Source organism: Grus americana, chromosome 2 (assembly GCF_028858705.1).
Source record: "Grus americana isolate bGruAme1 chromosome 2, bGruAme1.mat, whole genome shotgun sequence".
In the NCBI taxonomy this organism is placed as follows: domain Eukaryota; kingdom Metazoa; phylum Chordata; class Aves; order Gruiformes; family Gruidae; genus Grus; species Grus americana.
The window spans coordinates 126,236,427-126,256,224 of NC_072853.1; the positions used below are offsets into that span (position 1 = coordinate 126,236,427).

General features: G+C 41.5%; 1 protein-coding gene across 14 annotated transcripts in view; it reads right to left on the reverse strand.

Moving 5' to 3' along the window:
* LRRC3B (leucine rich repeat containing 3B) overlaps window positions 1–19,798 on the reverse strand; it is a 59,362-nt gene that overhangs the window by 10,697 nt on the left and 28,867 nt on the right. For 7 of the 14 annotated variants that reach the window (XM_054817962.1, XM_054817964.1, XM_054817956.1 and 4 more), the window contains one exon: window positions 2,564–3,500. In XM_054817962.1, coding sequence (XP_054673937.1) covers window positions 2,564–3,337 — 774 coding nt within the window. In that variant the 5' untranslated portion in view covers window positions 3,338–3,500. Of the gene's footprint in view, window positions 1–1,554; window positions 3,501–19,171; window positions 19,247–19,798 lie in introns of those variants that run through there. The other 7 variants (XM_054817959.1, XM_054817958.1, XM_054817957.1 and 4 more) reach the window with 4 other exon arrangements.

Here is a 19,798-nt window from a genome sequence, read left to right on the forward strand (position 1 = left end):
CTCCAGAGCCTTTCTACAGAATACTGCCTAACTTGGTTTCAACTAGTTGTGGTCAGGATTTAAACATGTAGAGTCAGAAGCTCAGCTGAGGAAAACTGTACCAGCTCCAAAACCAATCTTATGGATCAAGTAATAAAGTGGGAAAATGGAAAAACTAAAGGCAAATTATTTATAGTCTTGTCAGTCAGTTTTGGGGAGAGTGGTTTGGTTTGGTTGTTTTTTTTTTTAAATGCTGCTTGAAAGCAAATTTTAGAAACTTGCAAGTGTTTAAGTGTTTTAAGGCTGTCCAGATTTTTGTAAATGTTGCTGTCTAAATAATTTTGTCCAAATTTTGTAGAGAAATTCTTGCATTTAGTTGTGAATAATCAAGAATCCAATGCTGTTGAAGTTAGTACTTCCAGTTCAGTCCCTTCTTTTAGCTAGTCCCCCCTGCTTTTTCTGAAAGTAGCATCCTAGCTGGGATCAAAACATCACTTGGGGAGCACAGCAATAGAAACAAGACAAATTTTACCCTGAAGGAGATTTTAGAGAAATTAGGAGAATTATATCAGGAATGAACTTGGCTGAGCCTACACAGAGGCACTACACGTCTCGTTCAGTAGGGTTTGTTATATTGCCAGTACAATAAAACATTTTATCCACTCTCTTTTTACACATTTACACATGTATTTAGCCCTACCGCTTTTGGCTCCGGCAGGAGGCCACGCAGAGCTTGGGGGGCTGGCAGCAGCACTTTGGCGATGCTGGAAAGTTCAGCAAGACAGGGCTTTTAAAAATGGAAGGTATAAAATGCAGACTAAGCAGGATGTGTAATCAACAGCCTCCTCTCCTTAGAAAATGTATTTTTTATTTAATGGGGGGGTGAGAGGGAGGAGGGAGGGAGAAAGATCAGAAAGATATTTTTTGGACGGACTGTGCCCTTTACAAACATTAACATTCTCTTAATATGCCAAAAACTGTTAATTGAGATAAAAAAATGCAAATAGCTAAGTCGGTCACAAGAACAGCTGCTCAGACAGGACTCAGCCCATAAAGATGACATAAAAAGTTGACTCTATGCAGATTTAAAAAAAAAAAAAAAGTTTTTTTTTCCTGTTCTCTCACCTGCTTTGAAACAAATTTTAGATGTTCTTTTAACAATGTTCTGAAAGAAATAAGGTAAACAAGCTTGTACCCTCTAAAATATAAGAGAGTGTAATTGTAACAGAAATAACGGATAATCTAATGGGAGATATGACTCTGGAGTTTTTGGACATTTTTAACGCTGTCCTTTAACACTTGTTTTTGCAAAGCAGCATTTTGTACATTTTTTTAGTCCCCCCTTCTGCAATCCATTTTCCAATGTCAGTCAGACTGGATCTATAGGGACCCAGAGACAAGAATCATTTTATTATGGTAATAAAGGACAAGAGGAATACATTCTTGTGAATTTGTTCGCTTTGAAAACTTCATCTATGAAAAAGAGAAAAACATCTTGTTTTTAAAGACAGCAGAGCTTTAAAATATCCATTTCATATCCAAGGCTTTTAACCGTATGGGCTTCATATTTTCCTAAGCATTTATCTATAAAATTATACAAAAATATTTTCTAACACACAATAGAATATGCCCAGCCTATATATTAACTTATTTAATTCAGTTTTTTAAAAAAGGCTGCACTCTAAAAAATAAAGCCACTTTTAGTTACGAATCAATATACAGATTAAAAAGACTTTTTTTTTTTTTTTTTTTTTTTTTTAAATCTATCATCAGTAGCGGTACTCTCATTTGAACAGTATACTAAGTTTGCTCTTGCCTTCTCGCTTGTCATCCCCAGTGCTGGGGACACCTGCCTGAAGCTCACGGGAGGCAGTAAGTGGGTGTAAGATGAAAACCCGCCGCATTTCCCCACTTACCTCTCTTCGATGTCCTGCAATGCAGCTCCTTCATGTTGGCTTCTCCCCAGCACTGCCGAAACGCCCTCCGGGGTCTTACCCAATCATCGAACCCTTACACCCAGACTCAGGGCATTCTGCTCTCATCACACTGCACCCCTCTCCCGTCATGGCGAGCAGCCCCAAAAATGGGCTACCATTCATGAACTCTTCACCTTGCACCCCAGGGACCGAGGTGCCCTTCAGGGACTCTCTACTCCAGGACCTCTCACAGCCCACTTTGCCATTGCTCTACTCTTCTACCTTGTGAGCACTAATCAAACCAAGCGTGCTCTGGCACTGGACAGGTTTCTGATCAATAAATTACTCTGGTTTACATGGTTCAAATTTAAGCTTTTATTTGGTTTTTAAATTAAAAAAATAAATTTCGTTATTAAATAGTGGAATGGGTCTAATTAATTCTATTAATTCACTTGCTTTAGGATACCACCAGAGAAATAATTAAAGTATACCACCCGGACAAAACTTTCTGTTAGAAAGCTCAACAGTGGCGTAATTCAGTTAAACAGAAAAAAAAACCCCAAAAGTCTTAATGTTTACAATGAACGTTAGAAGTAAACCTCTGGTTTTAATGTCATCCAAATCTAGTTTCCATCACAAAGGCAGTCATTGTATTCAGAATACTATACCACAGTGCTAATGTCATCGGCTTCGTCTGGTTTCTTTTGCCTGCTTGGCAGGGATTTCAAGTACTCAAGGTGCCTCCTTGCATCCTCCTGATTTTGCCGGACGTAATAAACCACGTATGAGATCACCATGGTGAACCAGCCAAACATGGTGACCAGCATGGCGTAATCGGTAGTCTTTTTAGGAAGGTTGCAGAGGTCAGCATCGTTGGCAGCGTTGAGGAATGGTCTCCCCGCGTGTTCATCCAGCACAGAGGTCTTGCAGATGACGTTGTTGGCCGTCTCATGGTTGGAGGCCATGCTCCTCAACACCTGCTGCAGCGTGCAGTCACAGTGCCAGGGATTGTTTGCAATTCTGGCTCTGGCCTTTAAGTTGTTGAAAGCGTTTTTGTGCACGCTTTGAATCCGGTTGTCAGACAAATCCAGAGTCTGCAAGGTTTCTGCCACCCCTTTAAAGGCATGTTCATCTATAAATTCAATCCCATTTTTTGATAAATTGAGGACTCTCAGTTGGTGCAAGTCCTTAAAAATCTCATTGGGGATTGACGTTATCTGATTGGAGTCCAAATAAAGTAAGACTGTTTCTGGAGGAAGATCTCTGGGTATTTCCTTGAGGTTCGCATTGCTACAGCTGACATTCAGACCTCCGGAGTGAGAACAGAGGCAGCCTTTCGGGCACATACTGGCAGAATGAAAGCACAGTATCATGAGGACAAAACTTTGTAAGAGCAGACACATGGAGAGGGAACGAGTTAACCACAGGTCTACCAAATGCATGCTGGGGTGTCAGCATAATCACACGACCATTTCTCATTCAGCCAACAGTGGTGGTAAAAGGACCAGCAAAGCTGAAACGGGGCTTCATTGTCTTTGGTGGGATTAGGAAAAATGGACTAACACGGGGACTTCCTCATGGTCAATACTCTTCTTAGAAGCACACCTACAGAGAGGAAGAGAAAAAAGTTCCTTATACCATAAACTCCAGTCCCAATTTTGTTTTCATTAAAAAAACAGAAATACAATGAAGTCAAATTGAAATGCAACACTAAATAAATTATCTATTATCCTATCAGTGCACCAGAGGATTTATTTCGGTAACTCCTATTAGCATTGAGTAGTTCAGTACATAAATCCCCAGGACATTTTTAAGAGGATAGACTACACTTACTCCAAATTGCACAGGTTTGGGCTTTAATACTTATTAGAGGAGGCACTGGTTTGTTTTTATCACAGACTTTTCTAAAACAGCTATAAAACTAAATCACATTTTCCCTTGCTAAAGTAGAAGATGCATTAATAGGACCTAAGAGTTGGATCTCCCGCAACAGTGACAGGTGAGGAATTCGTGGTGGTTAATGTGAACTTATCTCAAAATAATTCATGTTATTTTAAGTCTAAATCAAAGTATTTCACCAAGGAAATATTTTTAATATATCAGGAAACAAAAAATTAAGTAAACCAAATGCTTCTGCAAGACACCACAAACATCCACCATCTCCTTGTGTGTCTCTCCCTCCTTCTCTTCTGCTTTTGACTGCTGGATGTCCTGTACCTCCCAGTGAGACACTGCTGTGACACCCACAGAAATCATTTCTACTTCCAGTTTTCTTGAAAATTTTCTTTTTAACATAGAGAAAGAAATGTAACAATTGCCAAAAACTCACTCCCCCCAAACCAAATAAAACTCACAAACCTATGTACGAGCTAAACAACAACAACAAAACCTTACTCATTGCACGTAATTTGCTAATATAACATATGAAAAATATTCTTTCTGCTTCTCCTCTCTCAAGTTGGCTTAAAAATAGTAAATATCCAGAAGCTTTTCCATTTTCTTCTTTAATTGGAGCCCAAATACATACAGACGTCTGAAATGCTGACCTATAAGGTTTCAAAGACAACCTCATTTATTTTTTCCCATATTATGGTAAACTATGAATTTCTAACCACAACTGGTCCATTTGTTTTCACGTACATGCCCTGTATCTTTGCAGCAGCTTGGATATTTGCAGCCTTCAGGATGTATTTACATATAAATGAATTTTTTTTTTCCCCCCAAACCTATAGCACTGAACAACAAAATCCCTGCAGGGAGGATATGTGTGATTCTACAGGAAAAAGAAAAAATTGCATTACAATCATTTTTGCCTGCAGAACTCACATACTAACTGCAGTTTCTGGCACATCACAGGAATATGGATCAGATGTGTCATGCAGTATTTCAAACCTATAGCTTAAGTTTTATTTAACCCTTTAGCTGAGGCTTAGTATGTCAGTAACCCCACAGAAAAAAACCCACAAAACAACAACAAAAAACCCCGAACCCAAAACTATCTTAATAGCATGTACATTATGTGTAATTACTCCATTGCTATGGCTTGGGAATAGCAAAAGCTCAGCACATTCTCACTGCAACTACTACAGACAGTAGTGTTACCACCACTATTCTCCAACTTATTTATTGATCAAGAGAGAGATTGCCCAAGAACCTAAATACCTAAAGTTTACACTTGGACTCCATAAAACTTCTACTCCAAAATTAAAAAGAAAGGAAATTGTTAGCAATGAGAAATTGCTGGAAATGTGAAACCATTAAGAAGGGAAGTAAGCAGAGCACAAAAAGCTCCCTATGAGGATATCCACAATCAATGGAGTCCTGCAGGACCTCAACAACAAGAAGCCCATTGCACTGGGTATCTCCTCGCCTTTTCTCCCTGCAGTTCTTTGGTCAATGCAGTGCCTGGTCTTCAAACCAGATAGAAATCTGCTACAGAAGGAGACAAGCTACAGAAGTTGTTTTTTCCCAGCCTGCCCAAAAGTGCTAAGTACTTGCTAAAATGTGCAGCCCATTCGGAGGCCAAGCTGGAGCTGGCAGCTGCTCCCCCCGCAACTCCGAGCTGGCAACCTGCTCCTCCCTCCCGCAGCCCTGGGTGCTGCGGCAAGAAGGCCCGTCCCCTGGAAAAACAGCCACCAATTTTCTTTTCTCATCATGTTGACATGTCTCACTACTGTGCTGCACCAAAAGAGTAGATGAGTGGTCCAGCCCATCACCACAGAATGAGCATCATCTCTCGTCACCTACTGCTTGTATACAGTGGCTTCCCACCAATGACACTGGGGTCCTACTGCAGGAATGGACTGGGGTGAAAGAGTGAACAGCTGAAGTAGTCTCAGATGCTTAGTTTTGTAGAAGCATAAAAATCACACTGTTCTTACCAGAGTGTGATGATTAAGTATCATATTTGCTCATTACAGGCTAAAAAAAACCCTGCCAACCTGGAATTACACCATGGATCCTGCTAAGTCTTACATAGGACAGCTACGCCACCAAAGATCATGTGTCAAAAGGCTCCAAGCACCAAAGACAACGTGGAATGTCTTCATCCCACTGAAGACAAACGTAGCTCTTTTTCTTTAATGTATTAATGTGTTTAGAGTGGAAGAACTAGGATCATTACAGACTAAGCAGGAAAGTGTTTAATGAAGCAATGCCTCTTCAAAAGAGATAACTAAGTAAATGGATAAAGAGGGAGAAAAACCCAGTGTTTTAAGTTGTTAGAACAAACACAAGTTTAAACCCATAATTAACAACCCAGTCAACAAAACTTAGCTGAGCAACAATAAAGCTCAGCAAATTCTCAGTAAATTAACTGGAAGCAACACAACAGGACTAAGTATCAGTCAGGGGAAATGGAGCTTTCTTTACTTCCATAATCAGAATATCTGATCCAACGGATACCTGAGGTTTGGGTTTCACTAAACTCATAGCATCATAGTGACTGCAATAAGAAAAAAGAGAACTAAGATCCACTCATTTGTAATGCCAACAGCATCTATTCTTGAGCCTCTATCCAATTTTGTCTGCTTGGAACACAATAAATAAAGAAGTTAACAAAACTGGAATAAAGACAAGAGATACATACCAGACAGAAACACTAAAGACTATAGAGAAAGGGATGGAAGACACAGAATTAAAATAAATACATGAATGAATTAGAAATCTGAAAATAAAGAGAAAAGAAAAAGATAAATGAAAAAGTTAGTGAAGGCACTTGAAAATGACAGCACTGCTACAAGCACCGGTAACAGCATGGTATAAAAAGGCCTTTTGCGTGCATTTCTACATAGAAAACCTAACGTACAAGTCAAATATTGCAGGGCAATAAAACTAGAGAGGGAAGACTGCGCAAAAGAATTTTTTGCAGTCTTGCAGTTTACTCTGGTTTTCAAGCTTTCCTCTTCTCATGCTCCCCCAAGACCATTCACTCAGTACAAACATCCAACCATGTAGGAAAATGTACGCATCCTGAAATCCTCAAGGAAATCACATTTGCTTTTAATACACAGTGAGATTTCTACTGAGCTTCAGGTGTCAGGTACTTGCAGATGTTTGCCTTTCCAGCGAGCAAGGTGCAGAGACTGTATCTTAGCACCTGAATGCAACACTACTAAAATAGGTATTTGATTAATAACTTCTCCCCACAAGAATTCAGTGCGGTAAAGAAGCATTAGTGCCTCCAAACATCCACCTGGAAAAAAGGGCCTGCAGACTTAGCCAAGTCACACAGAAAGCCCACGACAAGACTATTTTCAATATTAATTTATGCTGTTCTGTCCTCAGAGCAAGATAGGAGTATAGGAAATCCTAGAAGCATCACACAGTACAGTAAAAAAGTGACCCTGTCAAACAGACTAAGAGTTTTTGTTGTTTAGGACAATGCTAAAACAACAAAAGATGCATTAAAAATAATCCATCATATATATGTGTAGTTGAAGATGTCTGACTTAAGAGAAGAAGGTGCTATGGCATCAAGCTGCAGCTGAAGCAAGGTCTCCTTTTGAGCACAGGAGGCATGCTTCTTCCTATCATCTCCCTGTCCCTACCCACTACACAGTGTTCCCCGTTTTCCCTCTTCCCACTCCAGGGGCTGATCAGAGGTATCTGATAACTGATCAGGCCAGTCAGCTGCATGTGCTGCCTTGGAGCCCAATCCCAAGAACTGGAGAGTCCAGCACTGTCAGTGGGCAGAGTATAGTCCCAGCTGTACAACAAGTTTTTATCCCCCTGGTTAGGTTCAGAGATTGTATGGGACTACCAAGCCAAGGCACAAAGTAAGTTGCAAAAAAATCAAAAGGCAGAATCATAGAATGGTTTGGGTTGGAAGGTAGATAGAAGTATGCTAGGTGCCCAGCAGATGAAGAGGGACTGCAGCAGTGTCCCAAAAGCATGAGTGATGCTAAGGGCAACTGCAGTAGCACTGGGATCCTGAGGGAAGCAGTGAGGGCACAGGAGCAAGGCAAGCTTGTGGAGTCAAGTCTGGAGGCACAGTATGAATGTGAGAGCACAGCTGTCAGCCACCTACGGATTTTTATGTGGCTTCTAGGGTCAGAAAGCCTCACTGCTCATCTCTTACGCCAAGTGATACTTCCATCTTTTTCATCAGGGGATCCAGCTTTGAAGACAAGAAGAGATGTTATTCTAGTACCTTACATTAGTGATAGGGAAGTATCATCTGTGAAGATTCCATAAGCTAAATTATGTCTTCACTGGCATTTGAGCAACTACGCCATCATCTTGTCGTGTGCAAAGAAAGCTGCATGGCACACATGTCTCACTGTGAAGGAAATTCAGTGATAGCAACTCCATTTTCCCTATCAATAATGTAAGGTACTACAATAATGTCTCTTCTTGTCTTCAAAGCTGGATCCCCTGATGAAAAAGATTGCATCCATTACTCCAGCAATGTCAAAGGGGTCACAGCTAACTAGAGATGCTCGGCATCTGCCCGCACAGTTTGTATTTCTGCTTACTGAAGGTGCCACGATTAGAGAGGAATTTCTTGTTACTGTAGCTTGTGTGGTCAAATGAGCAAGCAAGAACGGGAAGAGGCAAAAAGGAAGAAGCCAACAGATCAACCACAGGGGGTGGCCTGTTGGCTGCATCATGATTGCGCTCAATCTGTCTGGTCCATCACTTTTCGACCACCAGAAAAATTGGAAAAAAATTACGTACAACCCAAGAATGTGGATGGTAGGGTCTGGTGCACAATTCACCTGCCCAGCCATACCATGCTTCTGATGGCGTACAGCTGGAAAACTTAAATGACCTTGCTACTAACTTTAGGCACAGTACCTGGAGAAGCCCTCATTTTAAAACAGATCCCAAATGGCACCGCGGAGCTCCACACACCTTGCGATCACAGAGTCCACCACAAACGTCACTGTTTTTTCAGTTAATCCCAAAGGCATCCCTGCTAGCAACTGTTGGCCCTCCACATTGGAGATGCACTGCACGTGTCAAGGTGCCTCCTGTCTTCCTCAAGTACAGCCCATACGACCCGCATATGAATCTATAAACTGCTCGTATTTGTGAGTGCAGCTCTACCACATTCAAATGAAACTCTCCGCTCCCAATAAGCCTTCAAAAGTTCCCTAAAAAAACAGCTCAACTTTTCAAGCCCAGTCTAAGTAAACTCTTACCCTTCAGAGTAACAACCTTCTTGTGTGCCAACATGGGAAGTTGGATACAGAATTAGAAAAGCCCAGGAAATAAAGACTCCTACAGGGCTCTTATTTTAGACATCCTTTAGAGCAAACTTGCACTTTGAATAAATATTGAAATTTTATAACTAAAAATCCACTAAAAGGGAACGCTGTAAAAAGATCGTTGTTTTATCTGACTTCCAGAAAACTACTGAGATATTTTATAGTTTTGAAAGACCTGACATAATTATTATTTTTTTTCCTCTTTAAGACATTGACCATGTTCGTATATAGAAAAGATGCTCATTGACAAATCTAGTCTCCTATTCTTTATTAAAATAGGTCTTAACTTTGCCATATTTAATACTTTGTTTTAGATCAGGTTCAGCAAATTACCCACTGAAATAGAAAATACTCCTCTTTCTAATGGATTATTTTCCTTGAACTCTTCTTCCTGTAATGCCAGTCTGTTTGTTACAGCACACAAATAGACCTGCCTTGCTCTCCACATCCATAAAGAGATATATTTTATGTCTTTATACTCCTTTTTTCTGCCATTGTCATATAATGCCATATATTCATTTATCTCTGAAATATTACCTTGTAATTAGTATTGACAAGACAGCCATAAGCTGGAGACTAAAGGCTAAAATTCACAAGTGATTAGCCCATTTGAAAAGTCCAGTTCGCTAAAGGACTGAGGACAGGACAATTTTACCTAAACCAAAGAAAGGTCTTTGCCACCTCTACTCCCACACAACTGCAGATGGCATATTTCTGAAGAATCAAAACAGAGAAGATATCCATGGGAAGAACTATTTCTGGTCATTCTACCCTTAATCTTATACAACCAGTTAGTACGGACCTTCCAGTAAGCTCCATGTTGGGTTGCCCTGTATATTTGTGTGTATGTCTGAGAGCAGCTGAGCCTCTGGAGGCCAACAGAGTCTGTGCACGTTGTGGGAAAAACCTCCATGAAATCCTGACTGGCTCCTCCAACACCTGCGGGCTGAATCTGACCACAACTGTTTAAAAACACAGAAGACTGATGTAAAAAATGATGACCCTCCTTCTTCTACATCTTCCTCTAAATCTCTTCCAGGATTTAGATGACGGCTCAAAAGTGACAGTATCAAAAGAACAGTAATTATTAAAAAACCCCAAAACCCTAGGGAAAAAAAAAAGGTATTTTTGTTCACTTCCCCATGGACATATGATAAAACTACACCACAGCAACGTGACTGACTGGGTACTGAGCCGGAAAGTGAGGGTACCTGTGAGCTGGAGCTGAGTGGGGACCCAAAGGAGAACACAGCGGCCGCTTCTGATCTCTGTGCTGTCTGCTTACTACAGAACAACAAATTTCATGGGTACCAAGTGAATTCCTCCAGACAAACAACACAATCCTTTAAAACAACGCCGGCTGCGTACTGTCAGCGGGGAAGGCACTGTGGCACGCCACAGCTAAGGGCGATCTCACTAGCTGCACCGGCAGACTCTGGGTTGGGCAACTCAACCCTCTCTGTGGCTCTGGGACACCGTCAGGAAATTGAATTTAGCAGATGAAACAAGAATCTGGTCTCAAGTCTTGGGACAACCTCTGTCTTTCACGCTTTTCTCCCTGGCACTCCTCAACGCGGTGCGGCTGCCTGGCTGCTTCACAGCAGAGCTACCTTGAAGGTAGGCAGTTAAAATGCTATGAAGCACCGAACCAGAGAGATGCCAAGGGCTCCCTTGCAAGATGCCAGGTGATTTAAATTCCCAGATGAAAGTCTCCGGCAGTGGAAGATTTTCAGGATCTCAGAACACAGCAAGATGAAATCCTAAAGCAGTAAGCAGAGAAATTAATGGAAGCCAACAGCAAATGAGGTGGGAAAAAAGGGGTGCAAAAGATCACTGATTCAATGAATAATTGAAATGTCGTGATTAATCAGTGTGAGCCTGAACTCCAATTACATAATGGATTCATTATCTGATGAAACACCAAATGTACTCAAACTATAATATTCTCCCTTAAGACAGGAGTCAGAATGCCAGTCAACATTTTGTTCCCAAAAACCTTTCAGATAGACATCTTTCTAACAACTACTCATGGCAAACCACTTCCAGTTGCAGAAGCAAACTGTGTAGGTAAAAGTTTACAGATCCTAAGCTCCGAATACCCTCTCTTAACAGTTACAGAGTAATAAATCGGTTGGGGAGAGCCAAATGAACATTTTAAGCTATAATTACTTTCTGATTATGAGATCACTGAATGTATCACTCCTTATTACAGATTAACAGCTTGCTTAATTATACTGTGTGGGCAAATGAATCAGCACTTTAAGACTGATGGGTTGGGTTCATGTTAAAAAACGTATTTGACTTTTCTCCCTTTTCATGTCAAGTCAAGAATTATTTTGTAACTCTCAGCTGATAAATAATTGTGTGAAGCTTAGCAGATATAATAACGGATCAATGACAGAAAAATATTACCAATTATCTCCTATCTTTCCTATGATGCTTTGCTCTTGGACGTCTACTGTGGCAACACATTTCTTGGAATGAAATTTGATATGCTGGATGGAAATTAAAGAAACAGCTGTTGGTGATGCCCTTAGACCTCTTTCTTTCAAGCCCTAACAAAGACTGAATCACTTGCTTTTTAGATGATGTTCAGTGCTGCCTACTTTTCCTAGTTATCTCCTGTATCCTCTTCATATGACTTAGACTACAAGAGGCTCCCGTCCCTTCCCTGAGCAATATACCCTGCTGGGAAATATAAACAACATTTTGTATGCGTATCTACGCCATTTGAAAAAGGAAACAAAACATTACATACACTTACAGTGCGTGTGTAGTGGCAACATGAAGTAAGTTAAAAATGAAAGGCCTAATATATAAGATAAATATCATCATGTCTTGAACATCATTTATCACTATAGTTGCAAGAAATCGGCTTGACAATCTACAGAAGAATGAACAAAGGCTCAAGGTGCCAGTTACTGCTCAGCAAACATATCTGCGAAATGGATTTTTTACCACTATATAAGAACGTGAAGAACCACATTACAGATGCTAAAGGGAAATGCTCCAACACAGACAAATGACTGTCTGTAAAGTCTCCTCCAAAGCCATAGCATTGGTTTCTAGATTAATTATTAGCGTGCATCAGAGCCAGAAACATTTTCAGAGTTTGGGATTATATTCTACCAAGTCTCAGTCACATTTTCTGAGACAACATCAACAACCATTTGGCAAGAAAACCCTTTCCAGCAGCAGCTGAGTCAATCCTCCATATGATCTATACTAGAAAAAAAAATATACTCTGAAAGCTTAAAATAACCTGAAGTGGAAATACTTTGTCTTCCTTGGGTAAAGAGACCCAGACTAAAGTCTGTTCTAAAGTCTGGTTATGAACTGAATGCCTAGGAGCCTTTTATGATTAGACAATGCAGTAGGTTTTCAACAAATTTGATAGAATCCAATGGAAAATGTTTTCAACCTAAAAGGTCAATTTCACAGTATTTGTTGATCTATTTTTCTCCCATATTATAAAATAATGTGATCAAAGTGAAAAAGACAAGTGCTTGGTTGGTGCCATACCCTAACTCTACCTAGTAGCTAATGATGGATGCTCCTTCAACTTAATTCTGCAGTACCCTATCAGAGAAAATGTTTTCTTGATGTCAAGATAATTACACTGATCACCTCAATGATTACCAGCATAATCAGTGATAAGTCTTGCAATTTAATCTTGATAACTGCATCTGGTGACTGCAGATGGTGTCCTTGTCCAACTGAAAATCTCATTCTTATTTTGCAAAGTGTAAATCTAACCCCCGGTAAGAAAAACTGTGTTATCAGAAACTAATAGGCCTTTAATGTACCGCCTTGCAAAGATAAGCAAGATTCAAACCATCTAGAGACCTCTCTTCCACTTTTAAGGGTGCTTATTTGGTTCTGCATACCGCTATCTTCAGGCTCATTTGAGGTTCATCCAAATGTTTCTGCAACTTAGTAGGCAGTGGGAAGACAGAAGTTGTAATTAGGCTGGGGAAACTGTGCTGATAATAAAGTCAGCAAGGCAGAAATAAGCATGCAAACCTGAAGGGACCATTCAGCACGGAACATGCTAGCGGCTTTGTAAAGTTGACAACAGTTGCACGAAGCAGCCAGCGAGACAGCTGCTGGCAGCAGATACCTGGGCACTAGGGAGTCCTAGAAGAAATAAGATGTGTTACAGACTCCAAAGTAAGACAGGGACGGGAGGAGGAGAATGAAGCAGAGCACGACTTAAAGTTGCTTTTTCCAGCTGACCCTCTGCCACAGAGCAGGTTCCCAGGAACCGTGACGGGTGACCGCAGATGAGACCATCTCTTAGGTTAGACGCCTCAAAAAGAAATACAGATGTGAGCAGAGGCAGTGCTGCAGCGGCAGTTTAGCATCCAGTTTCACATACTCTTGCTTTTAGTTGGGATTTAGATTACCCTGTTGCATTAAACCACAGGAAACCAAGGCTGTTTCTCTCCATCCACAACTGCCCAGTGACATAAACACAGAGCCATAATCTATGGCACAAGGAATTTGTAAGGAAAGAAGCCAGGGCAGTAGAAGCTACTACTAAAATGAAACAATCTGATTAATATCCACAAGATGAGACCACAAAGAGAGAGAACATACTTCCAGAGCAATTACTCGGTATGAAAAAATCTGAAAGGGGGAGGAAAAACCACAAGCTAAATTAGCAACGGGGGACAGCACTTTAGAATAGAGTACCTCAGCAGTTCTTAATTCAGCTCCTTGTGCTTTGAAATATGCTAGTTGTGTAATAACAGGACCTTCAAGAGCTATGCAGAAGTAGAGTATCTGATTTAGAAAAATGCAAGAAAATATGTAACATCTGTATATAAAGGAAACGAATAAAGTTTGAAATTCCCAATTAAAAGCTCTAAACTTAAAAGTGAATGCTTAACACCACAAAACCACACGTAAAGAAATTAAAAGACGTATCAGCGCATTTCAGAAAATAGCGAAAGAGACAGCAAGTATGGAATAATTATGAGATCAATAAGTAATTAAGCAACTTTAAGAAGACATTCAAGTCACCTTCTGGAGTCAAGTGACACATTGAGTTAACTACAAGCCATTCAGGTTTGCCCAAGAAATGGGTTAATCAGTGATGCTGGTTGTGTTGTCTCAATGGTTATTAAACCTGCACACTGCCCCCTGCATAGCTGAGAGAGCAAAGAGCACATCTATAACAACACACACATCTGTACTTCCCATTTCTGCGGTGTCAAGCGAAGGTATCATAAACGTCTACCGTATCAAACCACCCACCACTAAAACCACATCCTCACTTTTAATATTTTAATCCATGAGCAGCTTCAAATAACTGTAATTTCTTTTTCATCAGCTTGCCAGAGAAACTTACCTTTTTTCTTTCAATGAATGCCATAGTACTGGGCTAATAATAGATTTTATTTCTATATTTAGATATCATTATAGGTCTAAAAGCTGAACATGTGACAGTGAGGAAGAGTTAGACACAGGGCTTTTATACTTCCATAAAAGCAAGATTAGCAGGTTACCATCAGGACTTGCTTTTAGCTCTGCTGGCTGCCTCCAGCATTAGAGGCCAAGGCAAAGACCAGCCCAAGTACGACCTCTGCAGCTCTGCTTCAGCTGAGGATCTCCCTAGCAAGCGAAATCTAGCAGCAGAAAGCTTCAATACCATCTTGTGCTGGCAGCATTTCCCTAATTAAGAGTTTAAGGCCAGATGGAGCCATTAGATCATCTAAGCTGACCCCCTGCCTAACACATGACGTGTCGTTTTACCAGTAAACCTCATATTGAGCCCAATAATTTAGGTCAGACTGAAGCGTGTCAGAACTGAGGAGACTGCTGTGTGCCCAAGGCGGTACCTTTCGTACCCGCTGCTCTTGTACCATCCTGTACCGGGAGGTAACAGGATGCCTTCAGCGGAGGCTGAATGCACCCAGAAAACTCAATTCTGTCAACATCCACCATAACAGTTAAACTACTCTTGCACCTGTATCTGTTCCACCAGGATCTAGACACCAAGCAAGAGTGCTTTCAAAAGAAAGGCTATATTGAAAGATAATGTTAGACTGCTCATCATAAACAGTTGCATTTTACCACTTGTCTCCAAATGAGTTAGAAAAGCTGGCTATTTTTTAACGTGCCGGTGAGTTGCATCAGGCCCTCAGCTGCCGTTAAAGGACTTTGCAAATTACATGTGTTCCACCTAAGCAACAATCAGCATGTTTTCATTTTGAAATGACTGCTCTGGAGCATCCCCAAGGCTTCCCAGGAAGTCAGGTAAAATCCTTTTTATTTTTTTTTTTTTTAAAACAATGCAGTATTTTTCCAAAGTCATAAAATGCTCGCTGTATAAGTTTCTCTTCTGAGGACATATGATCATAGCAAGTTGTTATTACAACTCGATGTAGGAGGCTGAAATCCTTTCAGAGTTCTCTGACCCTTACTCAGCAAAAATATTCAGCCTGGTTGCAACTCAGCAATTTGGTGAGAGGCGAGCCTTCGGTGTTCAGGGGGCTAAAATAAAAGTTGTTTATCAACTATTGCTAAACAATATGAACAGCTCTAATATAAAAAAAAAAATGGATCAGCATTTCTCAGTGGAAATAGACACCAGTCTTTATCAGACATGAAATCTAGCTGTGCTAAAAAACAAAAACAAGGCACAGCTGCTCGATACTGAGCGAGCAAAGATTTTCCAGTCAGTCAGTCATTCTTCTCAAGGAGAAAAAGAAAAGAAAGGAAGAGCCAAGAGAAAGTGTTGCAATGGCTGCCTCCAAGATGAGAACAAACTGTTGAGGTCACATTTATTCTAAGGGAAAAGAGGTCTTTATTAGCAGCACTAGAGCACAACAGGAAGAGAATGAAACTCAGTTCAATAAAACCCTTATTTTAAAGACAAGAATACATCAGCTCTTTGTGTGTCCCCATGGAGGTTATACAGCCAAGTTGACTTTGGCGGAGCTAGATGATACAAAAAGCAGGAGTTGTGAAGAAAAAAAAAATCTTGAATAGCTGGGCAATGATCCAATGAGCAAGACACTGGAGGCTGCAAGTTCACAGCTGAAGAAGCTCAGGTAGAAATAATTTATAGCAAATTAAGTTAGGTCATGATAATGAAATTTAAAGGCAAGTGGGACATGATTTATTTTGCTAAGGCTTGTTGAAAAGTGAAAACCAAGCAGAGCTAACAGGAGGGCTAATTTAACTCTGGTTACAGGTGGTACTGGCATTGAGATAAACTCAACTTGACATATTTAGAATGGGAAAGAGAATATAAAACACGATTTGAAAAAAAGTTTTTTACGCCATTTTTCCAAATTGCAGGGGGGAGCAAGGCAAATTCAGTCCTGAGAATCACTACTTACTTGTTTCCCAATTTTAAAACATCCTGGCACACAGCGCTCAGTGGCAAACGCGGTACAAATACCTGATCTCGGGCATTGGGAAGGCATGAATACCAACCCCTGAGCTGCAAAGCCCCTTCCATCAAGGAGCAGAAGGGAGGATGCAAAACCCCAAATGGGAGAAGCTCTCATCAGAGGTGTAGCCCCCTTGCAGGTCACTAGAAAGCAGCAGCCACGGCAAGAGTGGTTCTTTCATCGTTGAGGGCTTTGTGAGTTACCTCAACAGGTTATCCGGCGGCAGCCGGGGCTTTGGCTTCGTTCGGCAGCAGATGCGGTGCCATTATGTCCTCAGCTGTCCCTCCTGCCACCCACCTGCCTCTCCCTCCTCACGCTGTGAAAAACGGCAGGCAAGGGGAAAAAAGAAAGAGCCGCTTTATAATGGATGAATGCAGCAGTTTACGGCGGCGGGGGGGGGGGGGAACAGAGAGAGTAATGAAAAAGCATTAATATTAAAGTAATAAAGCTGGTGGCCATTTTTCAGTCTGAAATGCGCACCACCATAAAACAATGCTTAAAGGCACTCACTTCTGTTCCAAACCACCTGCACGCTAAGGCACCCTGCTATTAGCACAGAAGTTGTTTACTACCAGTCTCATTTCAGTCTGATTCCAGGAGAGCCATAAAGCTGAATTTTTTCACTCAATACAAGAGCCCAAGTGGCCTCAGGCTTTCTTCAGTGTGCCAAGCCCCGCCGTGTCACCTGAGATCCCTGCCCGGTCGCTAACCCACTCATTTCTAACAACATGTATAAAAGTCACGTAGGAGCAAAGGGAATCCACCCCCGGCACATGGCACACGTACACTCTCCTTCTCCCCTTCTTCTCCTCCAGTTCCTCAAACAAGCACTACTCTCGGTGAGGTGTGTTGAGCATAAGTATGATGGCAGCTTTGTCTGCCATTACGCGTCACTTGTGTCCAGCACTTCCCCAAGACAAGGTGGTAGGTAAAACAAAACTACTGTTTCCTCTCATGAAACAATTCCTTTCAAAAAAAGGAATGGAAAAACAATTAAATGTAATGGCAGATAAAATAAATAATGGACATTCTTTTGAAATGAAGACTTACTTTTACTTGTTTACTTTTTTTTTCACTTGCCTCTTTTTTTTTGGTTTTTGTTTTGGTTTGGGTCTTTTGTTTGTTTTTTGCTTTGGTTTGTTTGTCGCAAACAAAAGCATATGAATTCAAAGCCACTCTTTTTTTTTTTGTTCTCTGTCAGAAACAAACATTAGGATTTAGGGGCTCTTTGTAGAGATGGCCCAACTACAAAGAAAGTCTTTGTCTCACTGGCAGGACTACTAATTCAAGGACAAAAACACAGAGGCTAGAAGAGCAGTGATACCTACAGGAACATTCAAGGCTGTCAGGAAAGTCTGTGGAATTGCAGGAAGAGCAAAGAAGAAAGAGAACCAGAAACTGCTGTGACGCCTCTGCTCTCACCATGAAGGGAGGAAGCCAGATGTGGGAGAGAGACCACACACAAGCCGATGGGTGAGCTCCTTACAACCTGGAGCACAGTGAAATTGCCAAACATTAAGAAGTTCTATAAATTATACCACCTTTCTGGGAGCTACATGACAAACCATCAAGTGGCTCACCATCAGCAGCATCAGCTTCCCATTGACTAATGTGGCAGAGAGATGCACTGTTATGGTCAAAAACCCATACAGCAGTATAGTCTTACCCCATATTTACACATTTTCACTGTAGGAGAGTGAGTAATGAAAAGCACCTTGCTCACCGTCCCCCTCCTTTCTCTCTTTTTAAGAGTCAATGAATTTCAAAGGCAGCTTTACCTCTTTTATGCATTCAAATCCTGCATCTGAATACAAGTCAACAGTCCAGGATGCAAAGGCCTACAAAACACCATTATCAAGTCCCACTTCACATACTATGAAAAACGGCAAAACAAAGAGTAAAACAAACCGTATCACTTGAGAGCAGCCCATTCAAATCTCTTTTTCCTCATGCTCCCCATCACAGGAAATATTACATTACTCATTCGCCTTCCCTTAGGTGCCATAGATGCGGTGCCACAGTGCTGCAGCAATGCTCGTCCCGTCTTTATAAGCTGGTTCACACCTGAGCACTTCCTGCACTCCTAACTCCTTCCCTTCTTGCTTTCAGTCAGGCAAAGGTACCCTCCAGTTCCACCCTGCCCTTCCTTACCGGACAGTGAGGATAACAGACTAGTTCACTCACAATAAAACATACTAAATTTCCACAATGCAGTGGTGCCATATGCACTTTCAGTGCCACTTGGTCCAGGGAAAGTTTGCCTGCATCCCAAAAGGATGCTTCCTTAAAATAGCAGATTTTCCATCTCTCTCAGCTGCAAGGAGAAGCCCATCTTTGCAAACCTGTGTTTCAAACCTTGCAATCTTTGCTAACCTGAGGAACAGCCCAGTATTAAACCTCAGTCAACACACTGCTGTCAACCAATTTTCAAGCTGATCCCTGATAGATGAGCTGAATTTGAAAGCAGCCAGCGTTCACGTGGCAGTACCCACGTGTTACTGCACCACCAAGGCCCTCACGGTGCTCTGCGCTCAAAAGCATCTCTCCAGAGAACAGAAGGGAGACAGACACTCATAGCCATGGCATCGATAGTGCCCCACACTGCCACCATTGTGGACACGTGCCCTGATCAACAGGACTGCAGCAGACCTCAGCGCCGTACCTGCACTGTCCTGTTCAGTCCTCAGCTTCTCGCTACCGGCCGCGTTGCTGCTTCCAAAACACCTGAAGACACTGTCTGTAAAGACAGGAAAAAGAAACTACTTTTGCAAAAAACCGCAGGTGTTATCCTTGAGAAGAATGGGCACAAGGATGTGTCTCTTCAGCACAAAAGCATACAGTCCCAGCTCTAGCGAGAACACTCCTCAGGAATGAACTCTTTGAGGTTAAAATGACTTCTTCCCATGATCATCAGAAAAGCTGTCCAAGACACCTTGTGAAAGGAAGGCTAGAGTGAGTGACACGCACGACACTGAGTGTGAAGAGGTAAATCGAGGTAGCCCCCGGACTTTCACAGTCACCACGGAAGATGCAGAGACCATGTGCTAGCGGCCACAGCACGACTGCGCAAGCCAGGAGACTGCAAGCAGGCAAGCGTGGGGTTACTCAGGGCACGAGCCTCGACAAGCCCTAACAAGCTACTATGATGTGTCACTTCACCTGCTTTCCTTTTCATTGGGATACACAACTTCTCCTTTCTCCTTCCACCAAGAAAATGTCATCTTGCAAATAACTGTTCTAAAATGCCTCAAAGTTGTAACACTGAAATGTACTTTGGCAGATGAAAACA